Source organism: Trichosurus vulpecula, chromosome 5, assembly GCF_011100635.1.
Source record: "Trichosurus vulpecula isolate mTriVul1 chromosome 5, mTriVul1.pri, whole genome shotgun sequence".
NCBI classification, from domain to species: domain Eukaryota; kingdom Metazoa; phylum Chordata; class Mammalia; order Diprotodontia; family Phalangeridae; genus Trichosurus; species Trichosurus vulpecula.
Genome location: NC_050577.1, coordinates 14845054 through 14862379, shown reverse-complemented (window position 1 = coordinate 14862379; position 17326 = coordinate 14845054). Strand labels below are relative to the sequence as shown.

Below are 17326 nucleotides of genomic sequence, written 5' to 3'. Positions count from 1 at the left end.
GTTAAAAGTTATATATTTGGGATTTCAGCAGTGTAAGACTCTCCGCTATATCGTGTTGCTCCTCCTTAAGGTAGTCGCTACAGGAATTAAGACTGTTTTCTAAACGAGGGTTGTGACACTCGGAGATTTGTGACTTGCCAACGAATGCCTGAGGTGTTCCTAAAATGAGGGTTATAATCACTCTGCTACTTTGTCTCTCAAAGTTAACTTACATTAAAAAAAATGCGTGTGTACAAATGGCCTGGGTGGTCTCTTGAGGCCCCTTCTTCCTGTGGCCAGAGGGAGCAGAGGTTCAATTTGTCTGCCAGTCTTAACTCTTAGAACCAAAATGACTTAGTATATCCATTTCGTATTTATATTTTACATTGCATTCACTCCAGTTCTGCGAGGGAAGGGCCCCAGCATTCAGCATCATGTCTATCACATAGTAGATATTTGATAAATGCTTGTTGGGATGATAAATCTTACTGTCTGTATTCACCCTGTTCAGGTATTTGATTCTTGGTTCTCAGCCTTTTGGACAAGTCAGCTGGACTGTATGCGTGCTGTATGGGTGCCATCAGCAGTCATCCTGCTCCTAAATTAGCTTGGTAAATGTCAGGATTTACTCGCTCTCAGAATTCTGAGGATAAGGCAGTGGCCATCACAATCCCACCCCATTCTGGCTCTGGATGCAGTTCGGGGACTCTTCCCTGAAGAAAGACTTCCTTGGTTTCCTCTACTTGTATGTTTTCGGACCTGTGTTGTCCCAGCTAAGTAATGGAGGGAAGCTTTGAATAGCGTAGATTATCTGCCTGGGATGTAGGCTTGCCACCACTGGGCCCATTCTGTGGGTGCCATTGTGGGAGCCAAGCTCCTGATTGATGGGAGGCATTTCTTCCAAGAAGAACCAACGTGGGCACATAAGCATGCCAGTGCCCTTCTATGTGGCTAAGAAGAGCCCCCTGTGGGGCTTGTCGGAGAAATGTTCTCATGCCAAAGCCTTTTTAATTGGGGGGGGGAGGGGATGGTTGTCCTTTCCACAGGTGTCCAGAGAAATCTGCCCTTCTATCTTTAGGGAAATAGCTTGCTGTGTATGGCGGGTTTCATTTTTCAGGGTTTCTGGCTCGTCTTCATGGGCACAATGTGGTTCATAGGAGCATGGGGTCATAACGTGAAAATGGAAAGGGACTTTTGTTGTCCTCTCATTTTACAAGTGAGGAGACAGCCCCAGAGAGGTGAAATTTCACCCTTTTTTGTTGATGGTTACTGAATGTGTGATTTTAAGAACCTTGGAACAAGTCAGGCTTCAAGAGCTAATGATAAAATTAAAATGAAAATAGAAAATTATCCGAGGCTTAAAGCAGAATAAGCCCAGACTAGAATCTGACTTTGTTTCTCCCCTTCCCCCAGCATTCACATTAGTTTCTATACATGGAAAAACCGAGCTAGAAAGCTTGAGAAAATCTTGGGAAATGGCAGGTGAAGTTGGTTAAGATGTCGAGGCTTTGACAGCTACGGGGTCAGATGAAGGAAGTGGAACCGCTGCCTCCTCCTTGCTTTTGGCCCTGGGGGCCTTCTCTGGTCCTTCTTGTCGCAAGGGCTCTGAGCCACTGTTTGATCTTGCCCAAGGACAACTTTAGACTCCGGCATGTACTCTTCTAGAAGTTTTTGGACGCTCTCAGCAGTCAGGCGTGGCAAGAGTTAGGAAGCGCTTTACGTTAGGAATTCTGGAGTATTGTTCTGAAGTGTCCAGGGGTGCTGTGTGCCCTGCGTGGGCTGAGGGGTCGGGACAGAAATCTGGAGGGTGTAGATCAGTGCCAAGAGATGAATGAAGCTGTAGCTGGGAGGCAGGACCCGAGGGGAAGGCTGAGTCAGCCTTCTCTTGGACCAGAAGTTCCTGAGGAACAGGTTTAGTTAACTGGCACTCTGGGCATGGAGTTTCCGGGAGTCAAAGATGATTGCCACAAGAACCAGGCACACAAGGCATGGCCTGTATTTCGCCTCCTGCTGGAGGTTTCTCCGGTTGTTTGCAGGTCGATCTTCCTGCTAGCCACAGAAACTCAAGGGGTCCGAGGAGCATCTCTTCATGGTCAGATACTTGGCAAAGATGATGAAATTGTAGAAGAGATTCTCATTGGCAGCTCTCCCTGTGTGCATCTCTGTTCTTGGCTTGACTTTTCTCTGATAGCGCCTCTGTGCTCTCTGTGCCTCTGTCCTCTGCCTCTCCATTTGGTCTTTGGGGACTAATCCAGAAGCTGACCTTGTGAGTGGCAGAGGGTCAGGAGGGCCAATCTCGGGCTTAGGCTTCTGGGAGTCTAAGACCAGACCAGGTTTGGTACCGGCCTAGCTTGGATTCCTCAGGAGCGAGGAGTGACCTTTGGGACCCAGGTTGAGATAAAGACATGTCAGCCATGCCATTGAGGGCCATGAACTTGATGGGACCAATGCCATATAGAAATTGTGCTGAGTCTGCATCCACTCTCCCCAGAGACCAAGATGGAATGGAGGCACGTGTGCTCCCAAGGTGTTGGAGGAAAATGTTTGGACTTTTGTAATGGCTGACAATGGAATCTTGGAAGTAAAGACCCCTTTGTAAAAGCTTAAAAGAAAGACTGTCTAGCCAGGTGAGAGGAAATAATCCAAGAAGAAAGGGTAGTAGGTAAGAGGGCAGAGAAGAGGAGAGAGGCTTCGGGGGCTGCTGGGGTGGGGGCTGAGTCTCCTCTCACTGAGGAGGCATCTTCTGAAGCAGCAGCAGGCACTGGATGGTGCGGAGCCCCTCCTGGGGGTCTGAAGGGCCTCGTCTACAAAATGTGTTAGTTAGCCCAGAAATGCTCTTGTCCTGTAGTCAAGAGGGGCACAGATGCATCCATGGGCACCCGCGCATCCATGGGCACCCACGCATCCATGGGCACCCGCGTATCCATGGGCACCAGCGCATCCATGGGCACCCACGTATCCATGGGCACCGGCGCATCCATGGGCACAGATGCATCCATGGGCACCCACGCATCCATGGGCACCCGTGTATCCATGGGCACCCGCGTATCCACGGGCACCGGCGCATCCATGGGCACCCGCGCATACATGTACACATGCGTACATCTATGTACACACACACACATACTTACGTACATGCTTGTTGACTGACACGCATTTATAAAGTGCTTCCCTACGCCAGGCTGGGCACTGAGGGTACAAAGACAAGGATGAAAACTCCTCTCCCCCAAAAGCTGACATTGTATCAGAGGAGACAACACACACACACACACACACACACGCGCGCGCGCGCGGACAAAAACACCAGTAAAGTCTCCTCTAGGCTTCAGCCGGCATCCCTAGGCCCTCTGGTCCGAGAGCATTTCAAGGCTTTACTAGAGAGGAACAAAATTCTGTGCTCATGTGAAAAACAGTTGTAAGGCTGAGGCTGGGCTAGTGGAAGGAGGGCGGCAGGCCCGTTTCTCCTGATCCGTCTTCCCCAGGGGCCTGGTTGTGAGTGGGCCGGGCTGATGTGGGAAAGTCCCCGGTGGTCCAGTCTCAGCATGTAAGGAGCTGGGGCCGAGGGGGAGGGTAGTTTGGAGGCCAAGGACCCCTGCCAGAGCAGCTAATTGGAGATAGGAAGCCTGTGCGGCCTGGAAACGGATGGCATTTCCCACCTCGAGACACAGGCAGGAAATCCAGGAGTAACGGACTCTGAGGGACAACAGGAAAGCCCCTCCAAGGTCGGGAGAGAGGTCAAGAAATCGTGTGGAGACAGAGTCAAGTGTGGCAGAGCCACGTACGTGACACCCTCCTTATCCATGCAAATGCGAAGGCTGAGCGGCCAGTCCTCGAACAGCTCCCTTGGAGTCTGTTTCCTTCTTATTGCTCGTCCAGGGCCAGAATAGCTCGTGCTGCCTCCTTTCCTCTGCCTTTTAGAGAATGAAGTCCCAGATGACAGAGAGTGGATGCTGATAAAGGTTTTAAATTGTCAAGACCCTTTACTTCTGTTATCCCAAATGAACCTCAGGACACTTTTCTGAGACAGGCAGGGCTGGCAAGGATTCGTATTCCTGTTTTCCAGATGAAGAAACTGAGGCTTGGAGGGGTAGAGACTTGTCCATAGTCACGCAGCTTGTGGTGTCTGACATAGAATGGGAAGCAGGGGAGGACTCCAGGTACAGAATGCTGTAGTGTGCTCCCCTTGCCTGGAAGTATGCAAGCTGTAGACTGGACGGCCATCTTTCGGGAGTATTCGGTCTACTTGCCCACTGCGTAGGGGTCCCTGCCTACAGCAGACTGACTTGGTTTTAAAATGTAATGTTATCTATGCTTTATTTTTTTATTTATTTTGTTAAATATTTCCCAATTACATTTTAACTGGGTTCAGCCTATACTGGGGTCTTGTGTTTGACTCCTGGGAAAGAAGAGAGGCTGCAGGCAGTGACCTCCGGGGTTCCTACCAGTGTGAAGTGATAAGGGGAGTGCTGGGGGTGGACAGGCAGGGGCCTGGTGTGAGAAACACAGAGGAAGAATCACTAGGCCTTGGCTATGGGCAAGTCGAAGATGGCCCCTGGCTTTTCAGCCTGGGGGCTGGGATGATGTGGGTGCGAGGGGCCAGCGTAGGGGAGTCTTGGCTTTGGACTTGTTTCTTGGGGCCCACGTCTGCCTGGTCTTCTTCCTCCAAGTCTGGCGCCTTGACGGTCCTGGGGATCTCAGAATGGGGGCTGTTCACTTTTCTTTCCAGGACGTTTTTCCCAGGGCTCACGACTCCTCGGGGGGATTGGTTCTGGCTGATTTCTCTCCCAAGGTAGGCAGGAGGAGAGCCAGGTGGGTGAGCATTGGTGCATTCCAGGAAGTGGCTTTCCTCTGCAGCCTTCCCTTTTAAAGGGCAGAGGCAAGTCTATACAAGACTAGACTCTTCATGGTGAGAAGCAAAATGGAACCCCAGGCTCCTCATTTCCTGACCCCTGGTGGAGATTCTCCTTCCAGCAGTGCTGGAGGGCTAGGGTGTGCAGGTGTGCCACATTGGGCCTGTGTCTGGAAAACAATAAGGTGCAAACATGGGCCTCCTGAGCAGGTGTGACAGGGTGGGGGTGGGGATTGCTGAAAACAGGAGTCCTTTTGTTCCTGAGCAGAAAGTAGAGGGGCTCTGGAGAGCCAGCTTGGAGGCCTGTGGGGAGCAGTGCTGGGCAAGTGATTAGAAATATCAAAGGGAAAGAAATCACATGGGAGGAGTCATGATTGACAGGTGTTCCTTGGGTCCTCCAGTCTGTGTGTATCCAGGGACAGGACCTAAGGGATAAGGGAGAGCTCAGAGGCCCTAGAACCAAGAACATCTTAGAACTTTGAGGCCATCTAGTCCAACCCTTTCATCCCTTACAGGGAGAGAAACTGAGGCCCAGAGAGTTGAGCCACTTTTTGTGATCATGGCATGTAGGGATTTGTGAAGCCAAGTCAGCACTCTTTCTTTAACACCAGGTCAGGTAATTGAACTGAGCCTCAAAGTCTGTGACCTGCCCAAGGTCACCCCAGCTAATGAGGGGTTGAGCTGGGATTTGAACTTGGGTCCTCTGACTTCAAATCCTGTATCTTTCCACTCCACCGTAGTATATCTCTCATGCAAGGGAATCATTCTCACTCCCTGGCTTAGAGGGGCTCCTATCTGGGGTAAGAGAGGTGGCCAAGAAGGCCGACCTTGGAGGCATATCTGGCTTTCCAGAGAGATGACATTGAGAGTTGCTGGAGCTGAACAATTCTACCCCTTGTAGTCAGCCCGGCGGGGAGGCTCTCCGTGCTCCCCAGCCCAGCAGCAAGGCCCTCTGTGCCCCCCCAGCCCGACGGTGAGGCCCAATGAGCTCTGCCATTCACCAGCCTGGCAGGAAGGCCCTCTGAGCCCCACCAGCTTGGCAGCAAGGCCCTATGAGCTCCACCATTCACGAGCCCTATAGTGAGGCCCTCCAAGCCCCACTGGCCCAGCGGCAAGGCCCTCCGTGCCCCCACCAGGCCGGCAGCGAGGCCCTCCGTGCCCCACCCCCAGCCAGCGGTGAGGCCCTATGAGCTCCACCATTCACCAGCCTGGCAGCAAGGCCCTCTGAGCCCCACCAGCTTGGCGGCGAGGCCCTCCAAGCCCCACCAGCCTGGAGGCAAGGCCCTCTGAGCTCCACCATTCATGAGCCCTATAGTGAGGCCCACCAAGCCCCACTGGCCCAGTGGCAAGGCCCTCTGAGCTCTACCCGCTTGGCAACGAGGCCCTCTGCAGTCTGGGGGGCAGATGCCTTGCCTGGGGCCTCTGTACAAAGTAGAACCTCCCCGAGGTTCTGCCCAGCCAGCGGAGGCTTCTGGAGCCCTGGGGCACCCACCACCATGATGGTGGACAAGGGGAGACAAATGATAATACTATCGGTCTAACAGGAATGATGGCGGCCATTTCTATGGGTTCGAGGCTCATGAGAATAAAGATTTGCACGCCGTTTGAGATTTACAGCAATAATAATGATGAACTTTTCTCCAGGGTTCAAGGTTTACAGGTGCTTTCCTTTCAATGACTCTGTGAAGTGGGCATTAATTCCGTTTAATAGATGGGAAAACTGAGGTTTAAGGGGGCCAAAGAAGTTGGCCCAGGTCACGCCAGCAGCCGGAATCAACCTCTGGGCTCCCCTGACTCTCCCTTCAGTATTATTTCCACCTCACTCTGCTCCGCATTATATTTCTTCATGATCTCAAGGCACAGCAGGATTTGGCTGAGGAGAAATGCTCTTACTGTGGGAACAGTGAATTCTTCCCCCTTGGAGAGGTCTGCTTTGATGTTGATTTGACTGCAGAGGGTGGTGTAGACACTGTTCTCCGGGCTAATGGCAGATGAGTGGTAGTGAAGGAGCCATGAGGGAAGGAGCTGCTGTCCCAAGGCCATGCCTTCTGCTGCCCTGGCATCTCCCAGGCTCATCCTCTCCAATCCCCCGGTCCATGCTCAGCATTAGCAGGAACCTTAGAAACCGTCCCTTCCAGCCCAGAAGCTTTGTCTGCCCACACCCTCGTGGAGAGGTTGGAAGGGAGGAGGGATGGGGAATTAGGAGGCAGCTGCAGGAGCCCAGGTGTGAGATGAGGAGGGCCTGGACTCCAGCAGCCACAGAAGGAATGGACAGGAAGAGGACAAACATGAAAAACGGAAAGAACTGAGGGGACTTGGCTACCCACTAGTAACTCCTGGGAGAGATTTAAGTCCCAGAAGGCTTGAACTCCTAAACCCTGGGTAGCTGAGCACTTCCTTGGAAAGTCAGAGGACCTGGGTTTGAATTCTGCTTTTGACCAGTGTAGATTTGGGGCAGTCACTTCGCTTGCCTGGTTTCCTCATCTGTTAAAAGGTGGGGCTGGACTAGGTGACCTCTGAATCCCTTTCCAGCTTTAGATCTGAGATCTATGAGACCTCCCTGGGCTTCAGCTTCCTCGTCTCAACCAGACAATCAACATTTATTAAGTACCTACTATGTGCCAACCACTGCGCTAAGTATTAGGTATAAAAAAAGAGAAGCCAGTCCCTTCCCTCGGGAGCCCACGCTCTAATGGGGGAGACAATGTGAAAACAAATGTATAGAAAGCAAGCAGTCTATAGAATCAGTGGGAATAATTAAAGGAGAGAAGGGCTAGAGCTAAGAGGGCCTGGGAGAAGCATGGGCAGAGGGAATGGCTGGGGGGTCTGGTTGGGAGAGCAGCCAGGAGGCCATTGAAGAGTACCATTAGGGAGTAAGGGGTGAGAAGGCTGGAAAGGTAATGGCCTTCCAATGCTGAGCAGACCATTTTGTCTTTGATCCTGGGGGTGACAGGGAGCCCCATGAGTTTATCGAGGAGGGTAGTGACGGGATCAGTAGGCCCTTTAGGAAGATCCCTTTAGTGGTTGAACTGAGGGTGGTTTGGGGGAGGGAGGGACTTGAGGCCCTAAGTAGGGTATTATTGTCATGGGCCAGGTGTGAGGGGATGAGGGCCTGTAACATGGGGACAGTGTGAGGGAGAGATGTTGCAAAGGTGCCGTGGCAACAGTTTGGATAGGAGAGGGTGTGAGGAGTCCAGCATGACTCCCAGGTTAGGAGCCGGGAGATTGGGAGGATAGTGGTGCCCTCTACAGTCATAGGGAAGGGGGGAGGCAGGAGGGTTCAGGGAAGGATAATGAGTTCTCTTTTGGAGTTTCAGATGGCTACCTAGACATCTATTTCGAGATTGGGAGACCCAAGATTGGAGGTGGAGCAGGAAAGGTAGAGAATCATCAGTATAGAGATGATAATGAAGTCCCTGGGAACTGATGAGATTACCAAGTGAAGCAGTCTAGAGGGAGAAGAGGACCCAGGACAGCACCCTGAGGGACATCTATGGTTACAGGGTGTGATCTGGAGGAGGATCCAGTGAAGGAGAAGAAGCCATCAGAGAGGGAGGAGGAGAACCAGGAGAGAGTGACATCCCAAAATCCCAGGGAGAAAAGAGTACTAAGGAGGAGAGTGGCCAGCAGCGTCAAAGGCTGCACAGAGGTCCAGGGGAGTGAGGACTGAGAAAGGACCGTTGGATTGGGCAGCTAAGAGACCATAGGGAAGACATCCTGTGTAAAGTTAGGGGATCAGACCAGACCACATGATCTTTAGGCCTAAAGCTTTTCCTCCAACCCTCGACATGACATGGGCCAAGTTGCTTCACTTTGTTGTCTGTTTCCTCATGTGTAAAATGAAGAGACTGGACTGAGTGATCTCTGACGGCCCTTGAGGTTTATCGTTCTCTGAAACTGTGATGCTGTGAGGGACTTTGAGCAAATTGCTTCTGCTCCAGGGCCAGTGTTTCCTCATCTCTAAAAGGCGAGGATTGGACCTGGTGGCCCCCGGAGTTCCTGCCACACTAGCTCTCCGAACCCATCCATCTCCGATGAGTGGGAACGTGCTTTGACGTGGTGTTTTCAGGGAGTCTTCCCTCTTGTTTTTGTCAACTGAAGAAGAAAATGGCAAATACTCTTGGCATGTGGGTGCTTGCCACGGGTCTGGCTCAGGGGTAGCCTGGGTCTGTGTGGTGTGAATCCACTGCCTGTGAAATTGACTCAACTTTACCCTTGGAGAAATGCTGTTTGAGGTGCATGTGGGCCCCAGAGCATTGGCAAGGTACCATAGGCTAAGAGCCAGTGCAGACAATATTGTGAATTTACGGAATATAGGTGGAGGGAGAGAGGGAGATCACTGTGGTGTAGTACAAAGATCTCTTGTTGGATTTGGATCCAGGGACCCCAGTTCAAATCTTAATTCTTCCACTTGGTACTTGTGTGACCTTGGGCATATCACCTTTTTGGGACTTGCTTTCGGCATTCATAAAACAAAGCTTCTTTCCAACTTTAGCCTATGCCCCTCCTCTCTGGCTGTGTGTGATCACCTCTCCCAACCCCTCTTAATTCTAATGCCTTCCTTCTGCTATGTCCCATTTATCCTATACATAGCTGGTTTGTACATACTGATTTTGTCTGTCGTCTCCTCCATTAGATTGTAATCTGCCCTCCCAGAGGACAGGGACTGTCTTTTGCTTCTTTTTGTATCCCTGGTATTTAGCACAGTGCCTAGTAGTGCCGTATTAGATGCTTAATAAATATTAATTTGTTGACTGAAGTCTGACTCTTCTGGGGAGAAGGTGATGGCAGCTGGCCCAGTGTCCAAGATCCCAGAAGTGCCCAAGTGGTCAGAGCTGCCAATGAACTTTTTATAGCTACTGCTGGGTTGAGTATATGCTCGGGATGATGAAAATGTTAGGAATTCAGGTTGCTGGGAAATGAGTTAAACCATTCTCCTTCCCTCCTTTTCTCCCAATAACCCCGACTTATTTAACTTCATCTGATGTCGGCCTGAGGACGCTTCTCACAGGCAATGAAACATTTGTTTGAGTTGTAGAGGGCACATAGTTAAACAAACCACTCCCAACAATTCTGCAGTGAGCTGTTTGGCACAAATAGACCTGGCCTCATGCTTGTTTGAGGGAAGAAGCTTTAAAGCCTTGTATAAATGGGTGAAGTAGGAATACTGTCTTTGACCTGGGTTCCAATTCCACCTCTTGCACCTTCTGTGTATCAATCCTTGGATGGGTCACACAACCTAGCCTCAATTTCCTTAATTGATAGGCTGGACTCGGTGGCTTCGAAAGTTCCTACCAGATGCAAATTTGAGATCCTCTGATCATTGTCAGAAGCAGGGTGGATTTTAGTGGAAATAGCACTGGACTTGCTTGTTTGTTTTGGAAATAACTGGGGTTATGTGACTTGCCCAGGGTCATATAGCTAGTGGTAAAACTGGGCTTAAAAGTCAAGAGAACCAGGTTTGAGTTCAGGCTCTGACATTTAATAGCTGAGGCAAGTTACTTCTCTTTGCAATCTCTGTTTCTCCATCTATGGGAATGGGAGTGGGAAAAGCAATGTTTCCTCCACATCCCTCAGGGTTATTGTGAGGAAAATCTCTGTAAGCCTATTGAAATAGGAGTCTTTGCCACACACGAGGAATTTCAATGCAGAGACCCTCCACGTGAAGGCTGGTGATCATTCGTAGTTTTAAATGGTACCATAATTTCAAGAAAATCATGGGTGGCGTTGATGTTTTCCAAGAATGAAAGGCTGTGCCTGGATTTTCTTTTTATTTGCAGTTCTGAAAGGATGCAAAATTATAGATTCATATTCAGTATGGACCATACTTTTATAATCATTAAAAGATAAACAACTTCATGGGCATCTACAATGTGTATGGAATCCCTTAGAATGCTCTTCTAAATGCATTGTAATTGAAAGGAAGGAGAGCAAAGATTTGAAGTCCGAACTCCTTCATGTGGCCAGTCTGTCGATCAGTGAGCGTCGTTATCGTCTGTGCTATTCACCAAACATAATCATATTAAGCTCATTATCATGGGGAGGTCTTTAGAGAGTTTCTCTGTGCCTCAAACTGTAATTCTGTGAACATGATGAGATAATTGTCACAATTTTGAAAAATTCTTTGTAGAATGGGGCTCCTTAACAGTTTGGGGATCATGGTCCCCTTTGGCAGGCTGTTGAAGCCCACTGTCTCCTCAGAATCATGGAAGGAAATACTACATTTCAGTTAGATGTTAGTGAAAAGAAAGATGTCATTTTTTCCTCATCTAAGTCTATGTTGGTAACCAAAAATGGGCTCCTTAGCACTTAGTCAACAAGTGCCCTTGACTAGTTTGGCTTTTTCCCCTGAACTGAATGCTGTTTGTATGTTGAACTGGAGTAAGCTTGTCGGCCCCTTCACCTTGCTTCCCTTGCTTAAGCTGATGGAAAGAACCTGTGCTTTCCCGGTCAACCCCTTCACCTTGCTTAAGCTGATCAAAAGAACCTGTGCTTTCCCCGGCGTACCTTACACCCCCGCAGAAGCCGGATGGTTAAAAACAGCTTCTGTTGGAGCTAGAGGCTGCTACAGCTACAGCCACAGCCGAAGCTGAAGCAGGAGCTGCCGGTAGCAGAGCTGACCTATGGGAGGAAGCTGAACAAGGACTTGAGGCCAGTGGGTAATCTTTTTACCATAGAGGGGAAGCATGTATATGACACCATCATGCTTCTCTGTGGCCTCCTGGTTACTCTTGTGCGGTGTACTTATTGGGCCTGGAAGCTTTTGATCAATATGTCAAAATGGGGATGCTGGTTCATGGGTTGGTTACTGTGGAGCCTAAATATATGCTTTGATTCTTCTGCCTCTTATCTTGAGAATTTCTTATATCCAGCGGTTCCGAACCTTTCAGACATATATATGATCCTCTTTGAGATTATAAACTCTGCCCTCCTAATACAAAGTCCCTGAAATCCTTCAATGGATCCTAGGTTAAGAACCCCTAATTCAGAGAGAGAGTCCTGTGCAAGAGAGTCAAGAGGCTGCATGAAGTGAGCCCAAACCTTGGTTTATGGCAGGCTGGGTATGGATCACCCAGGATTTTAGAGCAAATTGATGGGAAAAGAACAAGGATCTGAACACAGAAGTTACTGGTTTAAAATGCTCTGGGTCTTCTGATAGATCACGTTGATATTTAACAATGGCCACAGAGAAGGGTTGAGCTGAGTCAATGGGCTGCCAGAAGGAGAAATCACATTAAAAAAGATGAGAAGACAGGAGGGGGGAAATTGAAAGAAGATACCTTGTTCCTGCTGGCTCTGATATTTAAATAGTAAAGGGTGGCCATGAGGGAAGTGGGTCCTCATGTTACCAGTGTGGCTAGAGGTTAATGCTCATACCCTATCCCTGTGTGACCGAGAGTATTGCCACCAGCCTGGGTACTAGTTTCTGCAGGAGCCAGGAGACAGACAACAGACTCGCCTTATTTCATTCTGTCAAAGCCAGCCTTATTCTGTTGCTACTGATACCATTTGGCTCAGGGAGTATCTAGAGCTGCTATCTAGTCAGTATAGACAGATCTCCCTGCTTTATTTACTTGCCTTACAAAACTTTGGAGATCGCCCATCAAGCAGGCAGCCATAGTGAAATTTGATTGTGTAAAAACCAACACCCTAGTGTTGGTATATCCAGGCTGGCTCAGACAGGACCCAGAAAAGAGGCAAAAGCGTTTGTTGTCTTCCATTAAAGAGTTCCTATGTGATGTTCACATCCCCTCTCCAGTGCTCACTAACGTTCTCTGAAACGTGGAATTTTCAGTGGATGTTCCAGAAATTAAGGGTTAATCAATAGGGTGGCTGTGCCTCATTGCACATCTGGCATATTGGTAGGGATGCCCTGACTTTTCATTGAGGGAAAAAATATTCAATTCTCATAAAGGGATTTGCCTTCACTTTGCTTTCGATTTGTGGGTCAAAATTCTTGTTTTTTTAATTGTGCAATTAGAGAGAAAATAGAGGCTGCTATTCTACAATGGATAGAGACCCAATGGTCTAGAGTCAGGAGGACCTGAGTTCAAGTCAGGCCTCAAACATTTACTAGCTGTGTGACCCTGGGCAGTCACTTACCTTCTGTTTGCCTCAGTTTCCTGAACTGTGAAGTGGAGATAATAAAAGCACTTCCTCACATGTGGATCAAGTGAGATTCTATTTGTAAAATGCTTAGGTACCATATGAATGGTACTTCTCTTCCCAAACAGAACAAGCTACCACATAGAATCAAGAGGCAAAGAAAAATCTCAGCCACTGGGCAGGAGAGCAACATTTTGGGGAAGGGAAAGGATTATTCTATACTAAGAAATCGCCGTCATCATTGGAGCCTTTTGGCCATTGGCTGTCTAAGGATCCTGTCAGCTTTCCAGAGTGAATAACTCTGAGATGCCAAAAGACAGGACATATGTGGGAGAGCTGGCAGCAGGGGGTTGGGCAGGAAGGATGCCGTCAGGATTGGAAGGGACCAGAAGGGCCATCTTATCCAATCCATACTGGAGCAAGAATTCCTTTTATATCTGACCTAATTATTGCCATTAACTGGTCATCTAGTCTTTGCTTGAAGTCTTTCAGGGAAGGGAGACCCATTAGCAACTTTGGAAACCCATTTCACTCTGGGATAGCTCTAATTTTTAGGGAATTTTCCCTTGTATTGAGTCTAGATTGTTTTCTTTGTCATGTCTGCCTTGTGTTCTCATTCTGCTTGACCTCAGGCAGAATGAAGTCCAGTCCTTCTCCCACATGACTGCCTCTCTGGCCCTTGAAGGCAGCTATCAAGTACCCCTGAAGTCTTTTCTTCAAGAGAAACATCCCTCGTTCCTTCAACCCATCCTTGTATGGGATGAATGTTGAGATTGCCTTCCATTTCCAGTGTCTATATCTTGTATATGCACAGTGCTTACACAACTAACTGCCTTTCTTTTTATCTCAAGTGCTTAGCACAGTGCCTGGCACATAGTAGGTGCTTAAGACTTGTTGGGGGGGATGATGATGATGGAAGACTCAAGGTTCTTAACCATCCAGGACTGCCGTCCCCTCTACATTCTCCATCTTATTAACATCCTTCCTAAAATGTGGTGCCCAGAATTGAACATAATCCTCTAGCTGTGGCCTGGCCAGGGCAGAGTGCCAAGGGATTATTACCTCCCTTGTTCTAGACTTGATATGTCTCTTAATTCAGGCTGAGATGCCCGTGACTCTTTGGGCTGCTTTGTCACACTCTTCCCTCATACGGTGTGGTCAGTGCACTGTTGTTCAGACAACTGGGTGTGCAGCCATACCTCCCCCATCATGTGTATTTGAAGCTGACTTTTTGAACCCAAGGGTAATACTTTTAATTTTTTCTCTGTTGAAGGTGATTTATCTCCCCAGTGTTGGCTCAGCCTGTTGAAGTCTGCGCTCGGTCAGCCAATACATTAGTCCTCTCTCCCAGCTCAGTTCCTTTGCAAATGTGATAAGCTTGCCATCTATGCATTTATACAAGGATGTTTAACTAGCACAGGGACAAATGCTTTGTTAATGGAGAGGCCCAGATGATGTGTGCTTCAAGAGTGAGAAGAAGGGAAATATCCCTGTGGTTGGACTAACCACAGGGATATGGAGGGATGTGGAGGATGGCTGTGATTCATATTCATCAAAGAGGAACGAGAAAGGCTCTTGGAACTGAGATGGCATGGTGGGGGGGGTGGGGTGGCAACAGCTGGAATAGAAGGCTTATGGGCTAAGGTGGAGGAGCAGAACCCAAGTTAGGGAGTTAGGTAGGACCCAAATCAAAGAGCACCTTGAACACTGGGATGAAAAGCTGGGTCTGGATCCTAGCTTGTAGGGAATACTCAAAGTTGGGTTTTAGTCAGATTTTTTCAGATCATGGATGTAGCTCAGTTAGGGTGGATGCCTGTGTTCCTAGGTAAACCGACTGGAGGTGGGGAGAAGATGGCCTCCTGCTTCTAGAATTCAAGGTGCTCTTCTAGGCTGTAGGGGGCAAGGATGGGTGGAAGGTACAGAGAGGCAGCTGGAAGCTTGATGTGAATCTTGAGTGCTGTCCAAGCTTGGGCTGGGCTGCCTGGAAAGGGGGTGGCTCCTCCCTCCTTTAAGGTCTTGATGTAGAAGCTGGATGACCCTTTGCTAGGCAGATGGAGAAGACGTGACTGTTTAGGTAAAGAGTTGTGCTAGATGTGGTGGCAAATTATTGGGCATCATGGAGACCTTGGTTGCAGTCCCACCTCTGAGACATAAAAGCTATGAGACCCTGGGCAAGTCATGTAACCAGTTGGAGCCATTGTTTCTTCATATAGAAAATGGACTTAAGAACATCCATTCATAGGTCTCTTATAAGGCTCAAATGAGATATGTATGTTAAGTGCTTTGCAAACCTTAGGACATGCTTGCAATGTGAAGAATGTTATTCTGAGGATCTCGGAGATCTCTGGCCATTCTGCAAGTCTGATCCTGTGAATGCTCTAGCTCTGAACTGAGAGGAAGTTAGATCAGGGTCCTCTGGGTGGGAATGTACAGACAGGGGCTGAGGCAAAGAAATCAGCAGACATATGCATGTGTGTGGACACACACATGCAACTTAGCTTTTGACCTTTCATTTCCTGTGCCTGTCATGTTAAACAGGCAGGATGTCCATGGCTGTGGTGCTATCTGTGATTGCAGAGACTTTTGGTTCAGTGCCTACTGAGGCATTAGAAAGGGCACTATCAGTGCCAGGGCTTTGGGGGATCCAGGTGGTATAAACTCATTTTCTGTGAAGTGAAGCTGATGTGCCTTCTCTGCTCTCCTACATCTTGTCCTTTTCTTTGGGTACAAAGATGATTGTTCTAACTTCTTTTTTTTCTTTTTAAATATAGGCTCTGGCAAGAAGAATTTCGAATCCATACCTAGAACATACTGCTTCCCAGGTATGATTATACTGTGTCTCCATTCTTTTGTCATAACATTTATTCACTAAGGAAAGACATTATTATCATTGGAATTATGAGTTCATTAAAGAAATTTCCACTGATAGCATAGGTTATCATTGCATTCTCTCCTGTCTCTCCTTTCTCATCCCTCCCTTCCTATTTCCTTCTTTCCTTCCTTCCTTTTCCTTCCCTCCTTCCTTCTTTCCTTCCTACCTTCCTTTTTCCTTCCCTCCTTCCTTCTTTCCTTCCTACATTCCTGTTTCCTTCCTTCCTTCCTTCCTTCTTCCCTTCCTTCCTATTTTCTTCTTTCCCTCCTTCCCTCTTTCTACCATCCCTTGCCTATTCCTTTTTTATTTTTAAAAAATATAAGTCGAATAAATGTATAGCTTTGCGTGCATCCATAATGAGGGGAGATCTGGGCATATTTTAATGAGTTGTGGTCACAGTTTTATTTCACAATTCTTCAGTCTGCATGGGTCTATGGTTTGGATCAGTGTGGTTATTTAAGCCCTGTACAATTAAAACAGTTTTCTGTTTATTATGAACTTAACAATCATCAATTAACATAAATATCTCATTATATGAAGAACCAAAAAGAGAAGTAATTATACATGAAGATGTTAACTTCTTTTTACATTTTTCAAATATCAGCAGCAACAGTCCTAACAGCTAGCATTTCTTTAGCATCTTCAGGTTCACAAAGCATTTGACAAAGACCATCTCATTAAATCTCACAACCCTGCGAAGGAGGTGCTCCCAATATCCCCATATCACAGCCTCCTTGCCCTGCCTTTCCACCATTCCCCAGTAACCCTGGCTTCCTTGTAACATAAGTATAGTCATGCAAAACAGAGGAACGCGTTGGCTGTGTCCGAAAGCTTCTGTCTCCATCTAGACCTTCAGGCCGTCCCCTCTGCCGCTTTAGCGTCGGGCTTCAGAAGTCACCACTGGTCAAGTGCTGCTCAGAGTTGCCCTTCAAAGTCATTTCCTTTGTGGATAACACGTAAATTATACCCCAATTCTGCTCATTTCCCTCCTCATGGGGGGGCTCTTTGAGAGTTTCTGTGCCCAAAAAATCCACCCCCCTTTGGTTACCATGGTGATGATCCTCTTCAGACCTTAGATAATGATAATCCATCCTTAGGTCTGTACTTGAAGGTGTTCTAGTCTGATGGCAGACTTTCCAAAGCTTGTGCTGTGCTGGGATGGCCTCCAAGAATTTAGGGTCACCTACACCATGATCAAGTGCATGCACATGCACGAATGCACATGTATGTGTAGGTGTGTATATATCAGTATCTGTACACATGCATATCTATTTACATATGTGTGTGTGTTGGATGTCCCAAAACTTTTAGTACAGGTTTAAGCCACCAAAGCTTAAATGTTTGTCTTTGTTTCTCTGTCTCTCTTTCCCTGCCTACCTCTTTCCCTCCGTCCCTTTCACACACACACACACACCCCATATCAATTAAGTCAAAGGACAATCCCTATTCATAGGAACAGGACCTATGACTTCCTGCCTATAGGGAGGTCTCAGATGAGAAAGTTCTCCCTGCCAATGCAG

At 48.1% G+C, this 17326-nt stretch overlaps 1 protein-coding gene across 1 annotated transcript in view; it reads left to right on the top strand.

The window, feature by feature from the left end:
* RAPGEF5 (Rap guanine nucleotide exchange factor 5) overlaps positions 1-17326 on the top strand; it is a 237213-nt gene that overhangs the window by 26267 nt on the left and 193620 nt on the right. Inside the window, exon 2 of the mRNA XM_036759737.1 lies at positions 15706-15756. Coding sequence (XP_036615632.1) covers positions 15706-15756 — 51 coding nt within the window. The remainder of the gene's footprint in view (positions 1-15705; positions 15757-17326) is intronic.